This window comes from Nicotiana tabacum, chromosome 1, assembly GCF_000715075.1.
Source record: "Nicotiana tabacum cultivar K326 chromosome 1, ASM71507v2, whole genome shotgun sequence".
NCBI classification, from domain to species: Eukaryota; Viridiplantae; Streptophyta; class Magnoliopsida; order Solanales; family Solanaceae; genus Nicotiana; species Nicotiana tabacum.
The window spans coordinates 8,497,683-8,516,008 of NC_134080.1; the positions used below are offsets into that span (position 1 = coordinate 8,497,683).

General features: G+C 37.7%; 1 protein-coding gene across 2 annotated transcripts; it reads right to left on the reverse strand.

Annotated features, from left to right (window-relative positions):
• Nucleotides 1–1,739: 1,739 nt before the first annotated feature.
• Nucleotides 1,740–11,871, reverse strand: LOC107824297 (golgin candidate 6). Of its 2 annotated transcripts, XM_075232777.1 has the most exons (20): nucleotides 11,717–11,871; nucleotides 11,467–11,523; nucleotides 11,315–11,367; nucleotides 10,380–10,507; nucleotides 10,241–10,293; nucleotides 9,102–9,248; nucleotides 8,939–9,012; nucleotides 8,779–8,848; nucleotides 8,650–8,703; nucleotides 8,450–8,545; nucleotides 7,096–7,146; nucleotides 6,929–7,015; nucleotides 6,682–6,795; nucleotides 6,534–6,605; nucleotides 6,081–6,266; nucleotides 5,798–5,901; nucleotides 5,497–5,545; nucleotides 4,102–4,167; nucleotides 2,975–3,745; nucleotides 1,740–2,486 (listed from the first exon to the last, which is right to left on the reverse strand). In XM_075232777.1, exons 2-20 carry the CDS (start codon nucleotides 11,488–11,490, stop codon nucleotides 1,950–1,952), a joined length of 2,736 nt encoding a protein of 911 aa, XP_075088878.1. In that variant the 5' UTR covers nucleotides 11,491–11,523; nucleotides 11,717–11,871; the 3' UTR covers nucleotides 1,740–1,949. The 2 variants fall into 2 exon arrangements, with proteins under 2 accessions (XP_075088878.1, XP_075088912.1); XM_075232811.1 differs by lacking the exon at nucleotides 11,717–11,871 and having other exon boundaries at nucleotides 11,467–11,625.
• Between the last annotated feature and the right edge of the window lie 6,455 nt (nucleotides 11,872–18,326).

Below are 18,326 nucleotides of genomic sequence, written 5' to 3' on the forward strand. Positions count from 1 at the left end.
ATTTAGAAACTCTTTTACTAGAATAATTTGAGGCGTGTCATGCCAAATAAAATCTCAAAACACATGGCCCTCACTCAATTAATTTTAATCCTTTATAAATCGAGGTGTGCCATTTAGTTGAATTTTCCATGGCCCTCGCCAACTTGAAAGTGCGTAGTTGCTTTAGGGGCGTAATTTAAATTAACTTCCTTAAACTCGGGTGTGCATTTCATGTGGCGTGGTTCAAGACGTGTTTTAGATAACGTTGAATCTTCCTAAAATTAATTAAAAGCGGCTAATAAGTTAAAAATGTACCATAGGCTAAAACATGTATTAAAATCAGATAATAGGCCAATTATATTAGATTAAGCGACCGTGCTAGAACCACGGAACCCGGGAATGCCTAACACCTTCTCCCGGGTTAACATAATTCCTTACTTAGAATTTCTGGTTCGCAGACTTCAAAAGGAAAGTCGGTCTTCCTCGATTTGGGATTTTAAAATAAACCGGTGACTTGGAACACCAATTAAAATATTCCAAGTGGCGACTTTGAAGAATAAATGAAATAATCTTATTTCGAATAATGTCACTTAAATTGGAAAAACTCCCCCATATCCTCCTCGAGAATGTAAAAAGGAGGTGTAACAGCTCGCTCAATCCAACCAAAAAAATAAGAAGTGAGAAGAAAAAGAAAGTTGAAACCTATTTTTTCCTAGTTTCTCTCTTAATTTTTTCTTATATTTTTTTCTGATTTGGGATCAATATGGCTACCTTACCTTTTTATTCCGCTGACTTTTGTGCATAATTTAAATTAATCTTCGCTAAACCATGAGAGAGAGAGGAGAGATAGAAGAAGAAATATGGGAAGAGAGACAAAGAGAGATAGAGAGAATAAATAAGGAAGTAGGTTTTTAGGATTTGGCTATATTGCCAAATCTAATATAAGGCTAAAAATTTGTCAATTCTCTCTTATGTGTTGTTACCTGATGTCTTTTTGAATATATATAAGTTAGTTTAACAGCATAAATCTTCTATTTTTCATAAACGTAAGTATTTATTTCTGTAGTTTTATCGGGAAGCTCAGTACTTCAACTGAGACAATGAGAAATTATTTCATCCTTTTAGTTCTTTTTAGTTGGAGTTATACATGAGTCTAATTCGGATTATAATAGTCTATTTGCTGTAGTGTTGTTTACTTTAATATCTTATTTCCTACCAAAGTTGGTAAGCACAGAAACGAATCACTATGATTAATGCCTGAATTATAGAATTATTGAAACTATTTAAGCGGAACAAAAAAAGTTTAATGGCGTATCAAAATTGTCATCTCCTATTGTTTTAAAATCCCAAAATTTGACCAAAGTACGTACGGACCTCTCTATAACATCCCTATATAACAATACTTCACTATAAAAGCTAAGCTTTTCCGGAACCAATTTTTATGTTATAATATATATTCTGTAACAGCACTTCACTATAACATCCAAAAATATTCGAAACAAGCGAGACTGTTATAGAGAGGTTTGACTGCACACGTATTTTGTTGAAAGGCTTACCTCTATTTATCTCAGAAATGAATTATGCGTCATTTAAAAAGACTAAAATGTTAAAGACGAGACACTATTACTTATTTTAAACGGACATGCAAAGGAAAGCAACCTTCATTTTCACTTCTTTTGAGCCGAAGATTTTTCGGAAACAGACTCTCTACCTTCATTAGGTAGGGATAAGATCTGCGTTCACTGGGCTTGTTGTTGTTGTAGGCAAAGGAAAGCAACCTAGTAGAGAAATTACAAATAATGCAAGAAGATGGTTTACATCCTTGGTTCGGGCATAAATTATGTTGGTATTGGGAAATTTTTACAATGTACAACCTATGCACCACAGAAAAACAGAGGGGAGTGGAGAAGAGAAAAACTAATAAGAAATACAATGAAATAAATTTACTTGAGAAAAAAAAAAACATCATTCTACTCTTCATCTTCTTCATCGTCACCATCATCAGCACCAATATCATCCCCTATATCTTCCAGCAATTTATCTACATCTTCACCTAGCTCTCTTAGCCTATTGCCAAGTTTGTCCACTTTGCTCTGTTCTTGTCCGAGGCAGACGAGCAAATCATTCAGTTCAGCTTCACTCTCCTTCAGAGCTTCTTCCCTTGCTTCTTCCTTTAACGCTTCGATGTCTCCATTCTTTAGAGCTTTTACTTCTTTTTCTAGTCGGAAGTTGGCCTGTTCCAGACTGTTGTATGCATCAGACAAGCTTTTAAGATCAGATTCCGTTTTCCCAGCTAAGTTTTTATACGTTGAAGCTTCTGATTCAGCTTTGGCCTTTTCTGCCTTTAGCATCTCTATACGTTGAGAAGCTTCTTGAAGATCTCTACGCATAGTCTCCAGTTGAACTCTATCTGAGCCCCCACTGACTTTACGCTCAAGAGGGGATGAGTTGTTCCCACCAGTTTTCGCCAGATCCTCAGCCAAAGTGGCATTCCGACTCAAAAGGTCCTTTTTTTGCAGAAAGCAGAGCAGTTGAATATTGTCAGAAAACAAAGGTATGAAGCAAAATGGAAGTACTGCATACACGAATCCCAACTATACAAAAAACAAAAAGAAGAAAGCTGCTTGAAGTATGAAATGTTAGTATTTGTACGGTCTCCCAGGTTGCATTGGAGGATAGGTGCACACATGACTAGTATAATCCTATGAATTACCTTACCTTTCTTAAGTTGTCGTCTTTACATGATGCAGTAATTTTTAATCATAAAGAATAAAGATGGCTAAATTAGTGAAAAAGTGCCATGATAGTTTTTCTCAAGTAAATTAAATATCAGCAGTTTTGATTTTCCTAGGAACTTTGTCGTGCAACTGAGACCCCAACTGTGCAGACAAAACCATATGCAGATATACAAATAGTGAGAAGCAAATAAATCAATGTTTGTGTTTCATGGAAAAGTACATTTATTCAGAACATAGGTTACCCCTAAGGTCCTTACCTGTATCTCATGGCATTGCTTCTCAACAAAAGTCTTCAGCCGCTTGATGTAGTCAACATCATTTTCCCCACTCTTTTGTTCAAGTTCTGCTGGTACAACTGTCACCTGGGTCTTTGGGCTGCTGTAAGCTTCTACTATCTTTTCTCTAATATCAGCCTCCAAGCGCTTCATAAAATAGACGAATGGAGAATCAAATACTGATGTAAGCATAGGATGGTTCTCATTCTTCTGATCAGATGATTCATTTCCGACATCTTCAATCTCAGCCATACTAGCAGCAGTAGATCTTGTCAGTGGCTTACGTGGCAAAAATGGCTTAGCAGATGTGAAAAGAGAGCTTTTCTGCATTTCATCAAACTTCAAGAAATACGATGTAAGCCCAACTTTTTGGCTTATGGCATCAACTATGCTAAAGGCATCCCTTCCACTAGCATTGCTTTTGTTGTAGATTACACATTCTCCTAATAGTACTGCAGCCAATCCCCTTACACATACAGTTGTGGTAGGATTTGAGACCAGCTCCAGCAAATACGTCAGGTGAGGGCGTGAATCAAGGAAGCATTGCACCGCATTCGGACAATCAGAAAGCCAAATAATTAGCAGTTTCAGGATAATGGGCTGAACAAACACATTCTCAGATGTGCTTGTGCTTGATTTTCCATCTTTGCTTTTCATAGAAGAGGCAAGAGCCAGATACTTCACCATACGGTGTAACAAAGGCTCCGGGCCTCCGAGAGTGGGCATAGGTGCTTCAAGTTGAATTTGCAGAACCTGCAATTCACTTATATGTTTAAACCAAAGAATAAGGTAGACAAACTTCTATATCTTATAGTATTTCTTATAACAGAAACAGCAGCACAGTCCAGCGTGACTGTTCTCCTAAATACAAGGTGTATCTTGCTATATCTATAAAACATAAATGAATTCTAGCTCCACAATACATAATGGTGCAGAGCACGCTCGACTAGAACTGATAGTAACAATAACAATAATATAGGTGCAGAAAAACACTTTGACAACATCGCTCAACGATGAAAATATCTTTTTCCTTTTTGTTCATGTGTAAAAAACTTATTTTAGTCAGATAAAGGAAAACATCTCTGGATGGTGGGAGGAACTTTGCATACCTTTTCCTTGCATTGGTTATTACCCTTGATGACATGCGAAAGAACACTGGCAGCTCTAGAACAAGTCTGCATATTTGAAAGTTAACATGCTGAATCTATGACAAAATGACAATTAATGCTCCGAGTATACATATCAACTCCTGAACCAATAGATATGTGCTAACAGAAGGAGAAACACCAAGATTCAAAATCTTTTGAGACAATCATTTGACACGCTTTATAAACCAGGATTTTCCTTTCTTTGACATATTTTAGGTATTTCATGATTCACTTGCTGGTGGGAAGTGGGTTTACGGGTTCTGGCGCTCTGCCAAGAAAAGATGATCGGAAGCATGGAGAACAACAAAAATGTGTAATCCTCTTGTGCACAGCAGATACAAAAATCAAGCCCAGAAATAATGATAATTGTTAGTAAAATGATAATATATTCAAGAAAAATAACAGGTCAATTTTCACCCCTAATTACGAAAAACACACACAATCTTCTAATTCTTGGATAACAAAATCAAAACTGAAAGAAGTGGGTGTTTTGAAACAGGACAAGCAATGTATAAACTTTAACTACACATGAGCCTTTTAAATTACTAGCTCCATTTTGATTAGTAAGAAGATTAAGAGCAAATATGTTTGGATAGCGTATTACATTAAGTTAGGTAAATAAGCATCACAAATGATGGTTTAAATTTTGAGAAAATGAATTTGTTTCCTTAGAGCACATTATATCAAGATTGAAACAAAGTATATTGCCTAACAAAATTTATGGACCAAATTATATCCTTTTGTTTTACAATTTGATATAATCTTTTTTTTTCCTCCTAATAAGTAATCTGATATCGTTTTTCTTCCGCATTCAACTCAGTAAAACTGATATCTACAATATTTATTAGTTTACTATTTTAACCTTCTAAAACTTAAGTATTATAGTTGTCGTTCTTATGGTTTTTCTACTTATACAAATGATATATTCTAAAGAAGTATTAAAAAAAAGGGCAGCCCGGTGCACTAAGCTCCCGCTATGCGCGGGTCCTGGGAAGGGCCGGACCACAATAGTATATCGTACGCAACCTTACCCTGCATTTTTGCAAGAGGTTGTTTCCACGGCTCGAACCTGTGACCTGCTGGTCACATGGCAGAAACTTTACCAGTTACGCCAAGGCTTATGCCAGGTATGGATCGTCAATTGTTTCTACTCCATGAACCGAAGGATTATGTATCATGTATCATGGGAACTGGATGAGTCTAGTGACCTAAATCAAACAATAGTCTTGCAGATGTGAAAACAAACCAACAACGATCAAGCACAAAAGTGTCTATTTTGTCTTTTTTTTTATAAAAGTGTCTATTTTGAAAATTATCAGAGAACCATTGAGAAAGTGTATAAACCCATGAAATTACCTCAAGATCACCTTCGTTTTCACCTGTGGTAAGACCATGTAGAAGCATGCTGCCCCCAAAAAAGGAAAAAGAAAAAAAAAAAAGAGAAAAATAGAGATGAGGGTTTGAGATGTGAAGTCATCTGAAGCATATTAAGTGTTCCTTTCCTTTATCTTTTTGCTTTTTTATTTTGAACTTCGAATTAGTTGTGTATTTATGGGATGAGAGGGGGTGTTTAATGGATACTTTATTCAGTGAGAAGACGTTGCAAATACTCTAAAAAGAAGAACTAGGAAGTAAAAGTTTCAGCAGCATAGATTACCTTCCAAATGACATGTTAATATCCTCCTCAAAAGGGGCATAAATCATTGATTGTGGCTGAAGAATTAGAGTAGATGCCAACATTGTCTGGCCATCTGGATTTTGCTGCACACATCACACAGAACATGTACATTTCAAGAAAGCATAATGCACAACTAAAGTCCAAAAAAAGAGATAGTAAAGGAAGGGTTGTTTATCAATATCTGACATCATTCTAAAATTGTAACAACCAACTCCTTGAAATATCTAACCTAATTAAGCAAGAACTCAGTTAAGATACCAACCTGACAGAAGTTCTTAAAAAGATAGTCAGCTGCCATGAATTCTTGCTTACTAGAAGTACGCAAAAGTATCCGGAGGACAGAATTCAAAGCAGGCTCTAAATCTGGTTCCTCTCCGAGCCTTTTGCTTGCAAGTTCTTCAAGATTCTTAGGGTGATTTGCAATCAGATCACCAATGGAATGAAGTGCCTGACAGTGATGAAAACCGTGCTGAGGATAAAGTTTCAAGAATCCACTAGCTATAGCAGCAATTATACTGAACAATGTTCACTCTGTTATAGTGTAAATGGAATTCGCAGAAGAGAAGTCTTAGTAACCGTCATATCACCTCAACCCCTTACACTCTTTTCTTGATTTTGCCTATCCTACTATTGAAAGTGCAAGAAAGAAACCATGAAAGTTGATTAACTAGAAAGAAGCCATCGATTTGAAGGCATCAAGAACTAGTCAACTCACCGTACAACGCACTGGAACTGGAGCCCATTGGCTTTCAACTCCCAACATGAAGAGATGGTCCAAGACCTTTTTCTACAATATCAATCAAATAGGTCAGGAAGATGATGCGGCAATCCAAACGTAAGCAGTCTCACATTAAAGAACAAACCTGAACCAAGACTGTTTTATTAGTCAGCTTATTTGCATCTCTGCCAAGATCAGTTTCTGGGCCACCCATGATTAGCAAATTCATGGTTTCTAGCACACTGAGTAGATTAATTGTCTACTGGCAATCAAGTGAGGCACAAGAAAATGAGAAGAGACCAGTAAGGCTTACGTACAGGAGTAAATCATATTAGCAGCCCATTTAATATATAAAAAGAATGAAAGAAAAACAAATGGATTTTGGGTTTAACCTTCTGTTGTGTAAATCTGTAGGTGGTCCCTCTGAGCTTCAGAATTGATAACAACTGATCAAAGCCCATCGTCTCCCTAAGTAATACCTGTAATAGAGTCATAGTAAATACTAGGAACATAAAAATTATATGAGTAATGAACACTAGGGACGCACTCAAGCAGAAACCTGATTTGACGCACTATTGCGGAGGAGATTGTTCAGCAGTTCAAGACAGTCCTGAAGAATTCCACAAAGAAAGCAACAAAAGGTTTCCGTTAAATGTTCAACAACAAAGCAGTGATCAGGACCAAGTTAATATTACTGTCACACATTTTCTAAGAAACCAGATGCAAGTGTACTGTAACACATGTAGGCAATTTCTGGAAACCATGAACTACTAAGATTTACAACAAAGAATGAAGGTGTTTGAATACCTGAAATAAGTAAGAACATGACGAAAATTCTACCCAAATAATAAATTGAAAAAGTAAAAAGGTAAGAGAATGACAGACGACACAAGTTCAAAACTTTTGAACAAACTCCAGCATCATTAGCCATTCTTTAGGTGTATTGCTTTAGCTTGAGTGCTTCCATGCCCGGTAATGAATTGAAATCTTTTTGCTTGGTTGAAGGGGAAGGGTAAAAAAACAAAGCCGAACTATTGAAAGAGATTCAAGATAGTTCAACAAAAAGCAGCTGCTTCACCTAAAGATACGGGTCCTAGGACATTAAGGGAAAAAATGGAGAAACCAAATTAGGAAAGATTCAAAGGAGTGCTGTATCATAGATATGGTTCAGACTAAGTATGCCTAATGAAGTGGAAAAAGCCTATTATGTTTCCAGCAGCAAGCTATGGTCTCAAGACCTGGACTAGGCATCTCATAGAAAACATCGGCCCCCTCTCCCCTCTTTCACTTAAAATATATTTATCATGTGAAGCTATTTGGATAAAGAGCAGTGAGCAAGCTCCAAAGCTCAACACAGGCCAATTCTCATTTCTCAGTTTAGAGATAGATTAAAAGCTCTCCCCACTACCCGGGGGGAGGGGGGGGGAGGGGGAGAAGAGGAAGTTTAAAGGACGATAGTAACAAAGAAAAGAAACTAAGAAAGACTAGCAATTTATCAACAAAGCAAAACTGCTTCTCATCACCATTAAGTCAATAGGTAAAAAAAATAAGTCATTGAGTTCCCTTTACCCAAAAAGTAAAGAAAAAAGGAGGTAAATCATGTGAGTCTCAAATAAGAAAACAACAAAAATTTGTATATTTTGATTTTGTCTTGAAATGTTGACTGATAACCAATATCAAGAGTTGCTCAGTTACCAAAAAAAAATTACTCAAATCAGCAAGAATTTTGAGTGAAGAAACCCTAAATATTTCAATGACAGTTTAAGCGAATTGAGCGCATGATCACTGAAAAATCATTTAAGGCCCCCTCCAGAAAGAGGGGGAATGGAACATCAGAGTCATCTCAGTTCTCCTACTTTTATTACTCCACAAAAAAACATTTTAGACTTAAGCGTAAGATCACTTATCCAAACCTGCACAACAACACCTCCTTCTGAACCTCCCTCCTCTTTTATAATGCTGAATATCTTTTCGAAAGCACCTTCAAAGACCACAATTTTTTGAATTTGCTGTAGATTGTAAAGGAATTAGCCATGTTAGGCCACAAACTAAAATCTAAATATTTTTAAAACATGGGGGAGGGCAGCCACCAAGGAAAGGAAGTAGTACTTACTTCAGCTTCACGCGTCAAGTAAGTTAGAAGTAACAGTGCCTCATTTCGAATGACCTTCAAGACATGCCAAAGGTTAGAATCCCACAAAGACAACGAGCATAAACAGTTTTAACATTTCCCAGTTCATACCTCACGATCCATAAGCATATCCATCAGCCGTGTGATACCACGGGGAATGCTCAGAATAGCTTCCTGTAACCTGAACAGTATTTCAGCATGCCGTCCCCTCAAAATGGGTTTAAAAAGGACAAATACTTGTAATAATATGCAGAGAAAGTACTAAAGATACCTTTGTGGAGAATTAGTTAGGAGGGCTGTCAAAAGTTGAAGTGTATAGTATCGTACATAGAAATCCTCCTCTGACTGCAGGGTATTAGTTCAGCCAATCGCAAAGAGATTATTCACTATACAAATTCAAACAAAGCAAGAACAATAGCAAAGAACATCCTTACCAACAAACTTAAGAGAAGAGAGATATTATCTACTTCTCTCGAAAGCAAGTCACTATTCATCAAAGCTGGTTGAACCTCATTCATAGGCCCTTTTGCATGATCAAGTGGAGTTAAGGCACCAACAAGAGTTTCCAGAGCCCCCCTGACCTTCAAGCACCAAATATGAGTAACTTTTAGTACTAAGTGAGATGAGCAAGGTAACAATGTTGCATAAAACGTGCATCAATTGGCAAAAAAAGGAAGATTTTGCCATTCGCCATCAATGGAAATAACGGACCACTTCAGTTAAAATTTGTTGTTGTGTATATATTTTTTCATAAAGTAAGAAAGTAGTAGACTTTTTTATGCAAGGATCAACCAGAAGAATCACGAATTGCACTAAATCTTTCAAAAGTAAATACCTTGTAATCCCTGAATAAAATAAAATAAAAAGTAGTAAATACCTTGTTGTTTCCAACATGAAAAAAAGGTTCCACTAACATTGCTGAGAAAGTAGCACAAAGTTTTAAGTCGGAGATAGTGTCTAACAAGAATAGTTCTTTACAGCAGAAGACCAAACAGTTTGATGCACAAACAACAGAAAAATAGTCCAACGCATGAAATTATTGTGTATAAGAAAATCTGAAAATGTAGTTCTCAAAGTGTTCTTTCCTTCTAGCAAGTCTCCTTAGGATAAAATCTTAATATTAGTAATAATTCTTAAAACAAAAACAAAAACAAAAAACTGAAGGAGAAAAAGGAAAAATCTGAAATAACAGCCAGCATATAATAACTAATAAGACATGTTTTTCTTTTCTTTTTAGAATCAGTAAAGACAACATGAGTCCACAAGAAATCATCACCCGCAGAGTGGGTGATATCAAACTCAGTCACTGACAACATTGACAACATTAGTTTTTAACATATACATCTACAATAAGTAACAGCTATACTTTTCAAGAATTAGCCCTGACTTCATTATGGATGTCAATAAATTCGCTCAAGTCAAGTTTACCTTTTGTAGCACTCGAGGAATAAAGCACCCAATTACCTAGCACTATAGCTTGATTTCAGGCCAATAATACACAGAATGCAGAAACTCCACTAAAATAACATTAACATATCTTTCATATTTAAAACAGGCAACAAAGCAATTGTACCATCTCAACATCATCGCGCTCCTCCTTTAAGACACTCAATATCACTGGGAACCCTGCAAGAAACATAAGATATAAATAAACATCATTACATACTCACTGGTAAAGAAAAATAGGGCAGGAATTAACAAGAGACACTAACCCATTGCTCCAAAGGCCATCTGTCCAGCACGACTTTCAGTGACAACAGACTGAAGATCAAGCATAGCTGCTCTCCTGTCCTCAGCCAGCACACCGTTGCTAATCCGGTCAAGCAAGCGTTCGACATAGCTATTGGTCAAAAGAACAAACTAGATGAATAAACATGCTAAACTAGTTGGACTACTCTGCAAGGTGGAAATAATGTTTTTGATCTGCTTAAAAACAGCAAAAAGTAGCACAACATAATCAGCTGGACAATCTAAGGGACAAATTCAATTTCCAGGGTCATGTCATCATATCCCGAACGTCTCCCTCATTCTAGCAAGAAGTCATTTCTTCTAACCATATTGGAAATATAAGTACTGCAGCAATATCTACCAAGGTTCACATTCCATGGATATAACACCTAATTAACCCATCAAGATATATGATTAAAGAAAGTATTTATCTGAATTCAAAGTGAATAAATACAGACCTGAGTCTATTTTCCTTGCCAGGAAGTGGATCATTTATCTTACTGTCTTTCCTTCATAATGTTATTTATTTTATAAGGCTTTTTATTTTTATTCTTTTGATAACCAAGGAATCCCCGAGAGCAAGTGGTGCAAGTTTCGAAACTCGGTATATAATGGTCCTGCCTCCACCCTTCTCCACTTAAATACTAGGTTCTGCATGCAGCAGGGTTCTAGTGCGACGTGCACCTAGCTCACAAATCACTTGCTATGGTCTTACCACCAGACCAAAGGGCAATCGGTGAAATGGATATTGAGGATTCATATAGTCAACTCCGACTAAATAGAGATTCTGTGCATAGTTGTTTTCGTTTTCAGTTGTATATAAATGTAGCTCGCATAAACCACCACAATTCATAAATGCACGTCGGAATTGAACCCTTTAGAGATATCAATAAAGGAATTGATGAAACAAAAAACATACCTATCTTCACTTGAACCGGAGTTCTCATTACCAAACACCCTTCCAACTACACCCTGAAACACATTTCAATCAATTAAATCACAACTAATGCTACAAATTATCACAATATTTGTTCATCAGAAAGTGCCCATTTTAGGAAACAAAATAAGTACCTGGTACTTTGCAACTAAATCCATCTGGTCAATAAACTGATCACGTCACTTTAAATTCTGGAATACATTACGAGAAAAAAAACCTCAATTAACAATCCAGAACACAACAGGATCAAACCCGAATGGAAAAGCAGAAAAATATCAAAACTTGATCAGAAATTGAGAATAGTTTCGATCAAAGGAAGGTGATTATAGTATTCCATAAGTAAAATTAAAAACAATAAAGAGCTTTTGTGGTGTGTGAGCTTACCTGACAACAATCAGATCGCAGGAGAAGGACGGAAGAAGAAGGAAGGAGAGAGGGAGAGGGTCGGGTCAAAACGTCAAATGGATGTTCGATTGGATTCAAAACCAACGTGACGTGTGTTCCGCTAATTTGTACTAGGCCCCATATCTAATTGGATTGGATTTACTTATTTACGCGGGCTGGATTTCTCGACCCAAATTGCTATTTATTACCCCCTTTATTTTTTGCAAAATAAAATTGACCGGTTGACCTAAACTAATTATATTTACTAGCTAAAAGTACATATAATACCAATATTATATGTATATAATACACATATATATAACAAATATTTTTTTCAACTATTATTTTTCACAACGGCTTAAAATATACATTTCTTTTTATTGTTTAGGTTCAAGTGTAAAATTCTTACATTATTGGAATAATAGATCCGATAATTAGTTATATTATAATAACAGCAATAACATACCATGTATTATCCCACACCGTTGGATCTGGGGAGGGTAGTGTGCACGCAGACCTTACCCCTGCCTTGTAAGGATAGAGAGGTTTTTCCAATAGACCCTCGGCTCACGAAAGCAGAAGCACCACATTAATGAAAATATAGACAAGAAGGGAGAGTACCAAAAAATCATACAAAATCAGAATAAAAATAACAAGATAGTTAGGTGATCAACAATGAAAGAAAATAACAGTTAGTCATATAAACCTATTACCAACAGAAAGCGAGACTGCGTGTCAATACTACTGTTATGAACACTCTAGACTACTTACTCTACTACCCTAATTCTCGACCCCATACCTTCCTATCAAAGGTCATGTCCTCGGTCAATAGAAGTTGTGCCATGTCTTGTCTAATCACATCTCCTCACATCTTCTTTGACCTACCTCTACCTCTTTGTAGGCCCTCCAATGTCAACCTCTCACACCTCCTCACCGGGGCGTCTGTGCTCCTCCTCCTCACCTGACCAAACCACTTAAATTGCGCTTCCCGCATCTTGTCCTTAATAGGGGCTACAACCACCTTGTCGCGAATAACCTCATTTCTGATCTTATCTAACCCGATATGCCCGCACATCAATCTCAGCATCCTCATCTCTGCTACCTTCATCTTCTGGACATGAGCGACCTTGACTGGCTAACACTCATCCCCATACAACATCGTTGGTCTGACCACCACTATGTTGAAATTACCCTTAAATTTTGGTAGCACCTTCTTGTCATACAAAATACCGAAAACGAGTCTCTATTTCATCTATCATGCCCCAATATGATGTGTGACATCTTCATTAATCTCCTCATCCCCCTGAATAATAGACCCAATTTACTTAAAACCTCCTCTCTTAGGGATGACCTGCAAGTCCATCCTCACCCCCCCTTCCCCTCCTTGAGTCTCGTCACTGAACTTATACTCCAAGTATTCTGTCTTGGTCCTACTCAACTTGAAACCTTTAGATTTCAGGATCTGCCTCTATACCTCTAATTGTGCGTTCACACTATCTCACATCTCGCCAATCAATACAATATCATCTGCAAATAACATGTACCACGGCACCTCCCCTTGGATGTGGCGCATCAGTATGCTCATCGCCAGAGCAAACAAAAAAGGGTTGAGTGCGGACCCCTAATGTAACCCCATCATAACCGGAAAATGGTCCGAGTTCCCACCGTCCTCACTCGGGTCTTTACTCTATCATACATGTCCTTAATCAATCTAACATAGGCAACAGTTACACCTTTAGACTCCAAACATCTCCATAAAACCTCCTACAGAACTTTATCGTACGACTTTTCTAAGTCGATGAACACCATATGCAAGTCATTCTTTCTCTCTCTATACTGCTCCATCAATCTCCTAACAAGGTGGATGGCTTCTGTCGTCAAACGTACCAGCATAAACCCAAATTGGTTCTCGAAAATAGATATATTCATCCTCACCCATAGCTCTATCACTCTTTCCCAAACTTCCATAGTATATCTAAGCAGCTTGATACCCCGATAGTTATTGCAATTTTGGATATCACCCTTGTTCTTATATACAGGAACCATCGTGCTCCACCTCCACTCTTCGGGCATCTTTTTCATTCTAATAACATTAAATAATCTAGTGAGCAACTCCAAGCCTTCCTTGCCCACAATCTTCCAAAACTCTACCAGAATTTCATCTGGCCCGGTCACTTTGCCCCTGCTCATCTTAGGCATAGTCCCCTCAGCTTCATCAACTCTAATTCGCCTACAATACTCAAAGTCACAACGACTCTCGGAGAATTCCAAATCACCTAGTACAATGCTCATGTCCCCCTCTTCGTTCAAGAGACTATGGAAGTAGGTCTGCCATCTCCGACGGATAAGCCCATTATCCAACAAAACTCTATCTTCTTCGTCTTTGATGCACTTCACTTGGTCCAAGTCATGCGCCTTCCTTTCTCGCACTTTGGCTAACCTGAACAACCTCTTATCCCCACCTCGACTCTCGAGTTCCTCATACAAACGATTAAAAGTTGCAGTCTTGGCCGCGGTAACTGCTAGCTTTGCCTCTTTCTTAGCCAACTTATAATGCTCCCTATTCGCCCTCTCATCCTCGTCTACCTTTTCCACTAGCTTCAGATACACTGCTTTCTTGGTTTCCACTTTTCCTTGCACCTCTCCATTCAACCACCAGTCTCTATTGTGACCATCAGAGTAACCTTTTGAGGCCCATAACTCCTCCAGGCCACCATAGTCAACAACTTAACCCCTAACTCCTGCGTTTTAGCTTCCTGTGATGACCCAAAAGGTCATCTTATATTTTAGAACTCGATTCTGCGCTCTTAAGCCTTAAAAATCTCCTTTACCCTCCTCGATTTGCGTGCTTAGTTCGAACGTATTTTCAAAAAGCTTTTATGTTGAAAGTTGATAAAAATAAGAATTTTTGCCTTAAAAGTTAATTTTAGTTGACTTCGGTCAACGTTTTGAGTAAACGGATCTGGAACCGTATTTTGACGCTCCTAGTGGGTCCGTAATAAAATATGGGACCTAGATGCATGCCCGGAATCAAATTCCGAGGTCCCTAGCTCGAGTTATGATTTTTTGTTGAAAATTGAAAGTCTGAAAATCTAATGGTTTTAAAGAATTGATTGATGTTTGGCCTTGTTGATACCAAGTCTGTATTTTGGTTCTGGAGCCTAATACAAGTCTAATATAATATCTATAACTTATCTGTGAAATTTGGTGAGAAACGGAGTTGGTTTGACGTGATTCAGACGTCCGATTAAGAAAATAAAATTTTTAAAGTGTTCTTGAGAATTTCATTTGATTTGGTGCTAAATTCATAGTTCTAGGTATTATTTTGGTGATTTGATCGCGCGAGCAAGTTCATATGATATTTTAAGACTTGTGTGCATGTTTAGTTTGGAGCCTCGAGGGCTCGGGTGAGTTTCGGATAGGCTACGGAGTGAAAATAGGACTTAGAACACTGTTGGTGCATCAGATTTTTGTTGCAGGCCTCAGACCTCGCAAATGCGAGGTCAATCATCGCATTTGCGATCTCTAAAGAGTTCGCATTTGCGAACTTTCCTCCGCATCTGCGATGGGGACAGGAGGAGGCAGTCTTCGCATTTGCGATCATTGGATCGCATTTGCGAGCATTTCTTTGCTTTTGCGAAGGAAGCAGAAGTGTGGGGGACCTTGCAAATGCAGTGGATTTCTTGCATTTGCGGGCTTCGCATTTGCGAAGCCCAGGTCGCATTTGTGACATCTGCAGCTGATGAAAAGAGACTTAGACGAGAGTTTCTCCCATTCTTCAAATTTTCAAAACCTAAAACACAAGAGGCGATTTTCTAAAGAGCTTTTCTTCCCCAAATCATAGGTAAGTGATTCTAAACTAGTTTCTTTAAATCTTTCACTTTATTTTACAATATTTCAACCTAGAATCTTAGGTTTTCATGGTGGAATTGGGGATTTTTGGGTAGAGACTAGGAATTTCAAAATTTGGGGATTTAGACCTCAAATTTAGGTCGGATTCCAAAACTAATTATATATCCGGGCTCGGGGGTGAATGGGTAATCGGGTTTTGGTCCAAATTTCGGGTTTGGACCAAGCGGGCCCAGGTGTTGACTTTTGTTGACTTTTTCAAACATGGCCTAAATTAAATCCCTTGCAATCGTGGGTAGTAGGCTTAAATTGAATTGTTTGGTTGGTAATTTGCTAGATTCTATTGGTCCGGAGGCTTGTGTGAAGGAAAAAGCGGTGGTTGAGCTTTGAGTTGGCCGTTGGAGCGAAGTAAGTGTCGTGGTTAATTTTGGCTTGAGGGATTAAGTCTTAATTGTCTATTTGCTATGTCTTTGAATGTTAGGTACAACGTATAGGTCAGGTGACGAGTACCTATGCGTTGTTGTCGAGTTATAGCATGCGAGTGGATCCTATTCTTGTGATTATTGCTTTCTTTGATAATACTATCCTTGTTTAGACTAGCTACTTATTATGTTGAGCACTCCTATCATGTTTATGGACCTTTGTTATTGTTATTTCTATCGATGAGGTTGATATTGTGGAATCAAATGTTGAAATAAAATTTGTTATTGTCATTTCTATCTCTCTCTTATTATTATTACTTGTTTTGGTGAGTGAGAGTGTAAAATCACGAAGAGTGATGTCGTGCCATATTTTGTGAGTGATAATGCAAGAATGGTGATGTCGTACCATATTGTGATTGTTAACGCACGAAGGGTGATGTCATGCCATGTTATGAGAGAGTTAATGCACGAAGGGCGATGCTGTGTTGTTTCTATTATTTCATATGGTGAGATTGAGAGTAAAAACACGAAGGGTGATGCCATGCAGTTTCTTTTACTATTTTTACTTGTTCTATCTGTTGAGGCATATTGATTGATCAAGTCTTTATCACTGCTTTGTTTGTTTACCTTGTGATCCCCAGTATGTCCCCCTCCCAACATTGCTTGTTTTGTTCTTCCTTTACTGTTGTTATTGATATATGTATTGTTATATTACACAGGTTGCTTGTGAGTGTTTTGTCTTAGCCTCGTCACTACTTCGCCGAGGTTAGGTTCGACACTTACCAGTACATGGGGTCGATTGTACTGATATTGCATTATGCACTTCCTGTGCAGATTTTGGTGTCGGTCCAAGCTGATATTAAGACGAGCTGCTAACTTCATTCCACAGGAGATCCAAGGTAGACCTGTCGGCGTCCACAGGCCCTGGCGTCCCCTTCTATACCCCATACTTTACTATTTTCTCTATTTTGCAGACAATTGTATTTTCTTTCGGACAAATACTTATAGTAAAAATATTAGAATGTTCGTGAATTGTGACTCCGGATTCTGGGTAGTTGTGTATAATTATTAAGAATGTTATGGATTTCCGCACTACTTTTTAGTTTGTTATGGTTTTATTGTTGTTATTCACTGAAAGGTTTAAAAATGGGCTTAATAAATCTCTAACATTGGCTTGCCTAGCAAGTGTAATGTTAGGTGCCATCACGGTCTCGATGGTGGGGATTCCGGGTCGTGACACTTCTGTCAAGGCTCCCCCTTGATCCTATGTAGGCTATACATCGCCCTCTTCCTCGTGATCTCAAGGTCTATGACCAGGAGCCTATGAAGGGTCGAGAGGTTCTCACTGGGGATGACCTTGCAATCCGTGCAAAGACCTCTATCGGACTTCCTGCAAAATAAATAATCAATCTGAGTCACGGCCACCGAACTCCGGAAGGTGACCAAGTGCTCCTTCTTCTTCTGAAAACTCGAATTTGCTATCCCAAATCAAATGCTCTAGCAAAGTCCAACATAGATGTTCGTCCTCCGTTTCTATCTCCAAAAGCAAAGCTACCATGCACATCATCATACCCTCCAGAAGTCGCTCCAATGTGGCTGTTGAAATCTCCTCCTATAAAAAGCTTCTCGGTATGCGGGATACCACGCACCATCTCATCCAAATCCTCCCATAAACACCTCTTGACTTCCTCATCCAAGCATGCTTGGGATGCATATGCACTGATTAATTAATTATATTAATGATATAAAAGTTCTTTATATACTATAAATATATATGATTTAAATCTTTTTCTAATCCAGATAGTTTATGCGATCAACTGTGGAACTGTATTACTTAAATCCACCTAGCCGCAACTCGAAGGTTGACTTGTAACTAAACTAATTTTTCGTTATAGTTTCGACACATTCTCTTTCGTAATTTTAAATTTTAAGCAAATCATTGTTCTATATATAATGTAAATTAAACAAAACTATATTATACTCTCTGTTAATATACTTTTAGTTTCTGAATAAGCTAATAATGGGTTTATTTGTTGAAATTGATCTTAGGAATCACTCCTTGAAAGTTAATAGTTATCCTCTTTTTGTCCAACAATTTGAGTTTTCTTTTTCTTCCCGTTGTTGGGAGTCAATAAAGTAATGTTTCATCAAATTTTGTAAAGGCCTTGTGTCATATTGTTGAAAATGGAAAAGTTTTCATCTTAGAGTGCTTTTCACTTTGTCATGAAATAGCTAGGCTTTACGCTCAAATAAGTAAAAATAGAGTAACTGATTGATTTATGAAGTATTAACGATTAATTAACCTTCACCTTTTTGCATTGCTGTAATTGAAAAGAAAA

Coding starts and splice junctions, on each gene's coding strand:
- LOC107824297 (XM_075232777.1), bottom strand. CDS start 11,490: ATGGATTTAGTTGCAAAGTACCAG. Junction 10,508..11,314: donor TCCGGTTCAAGTGAAGATAG/GTATGTTTTTTG, acceptor TTTGACCAATAG/CTATGTCGAACGCTTGCTTG. Junction 2,487..2,974: donor AGCAATGCCATGAGATACAG/GTAAGGACCTTA, acceptor CTGCAAAAAAAG/GACCTTTTGAGTCGGAATGC.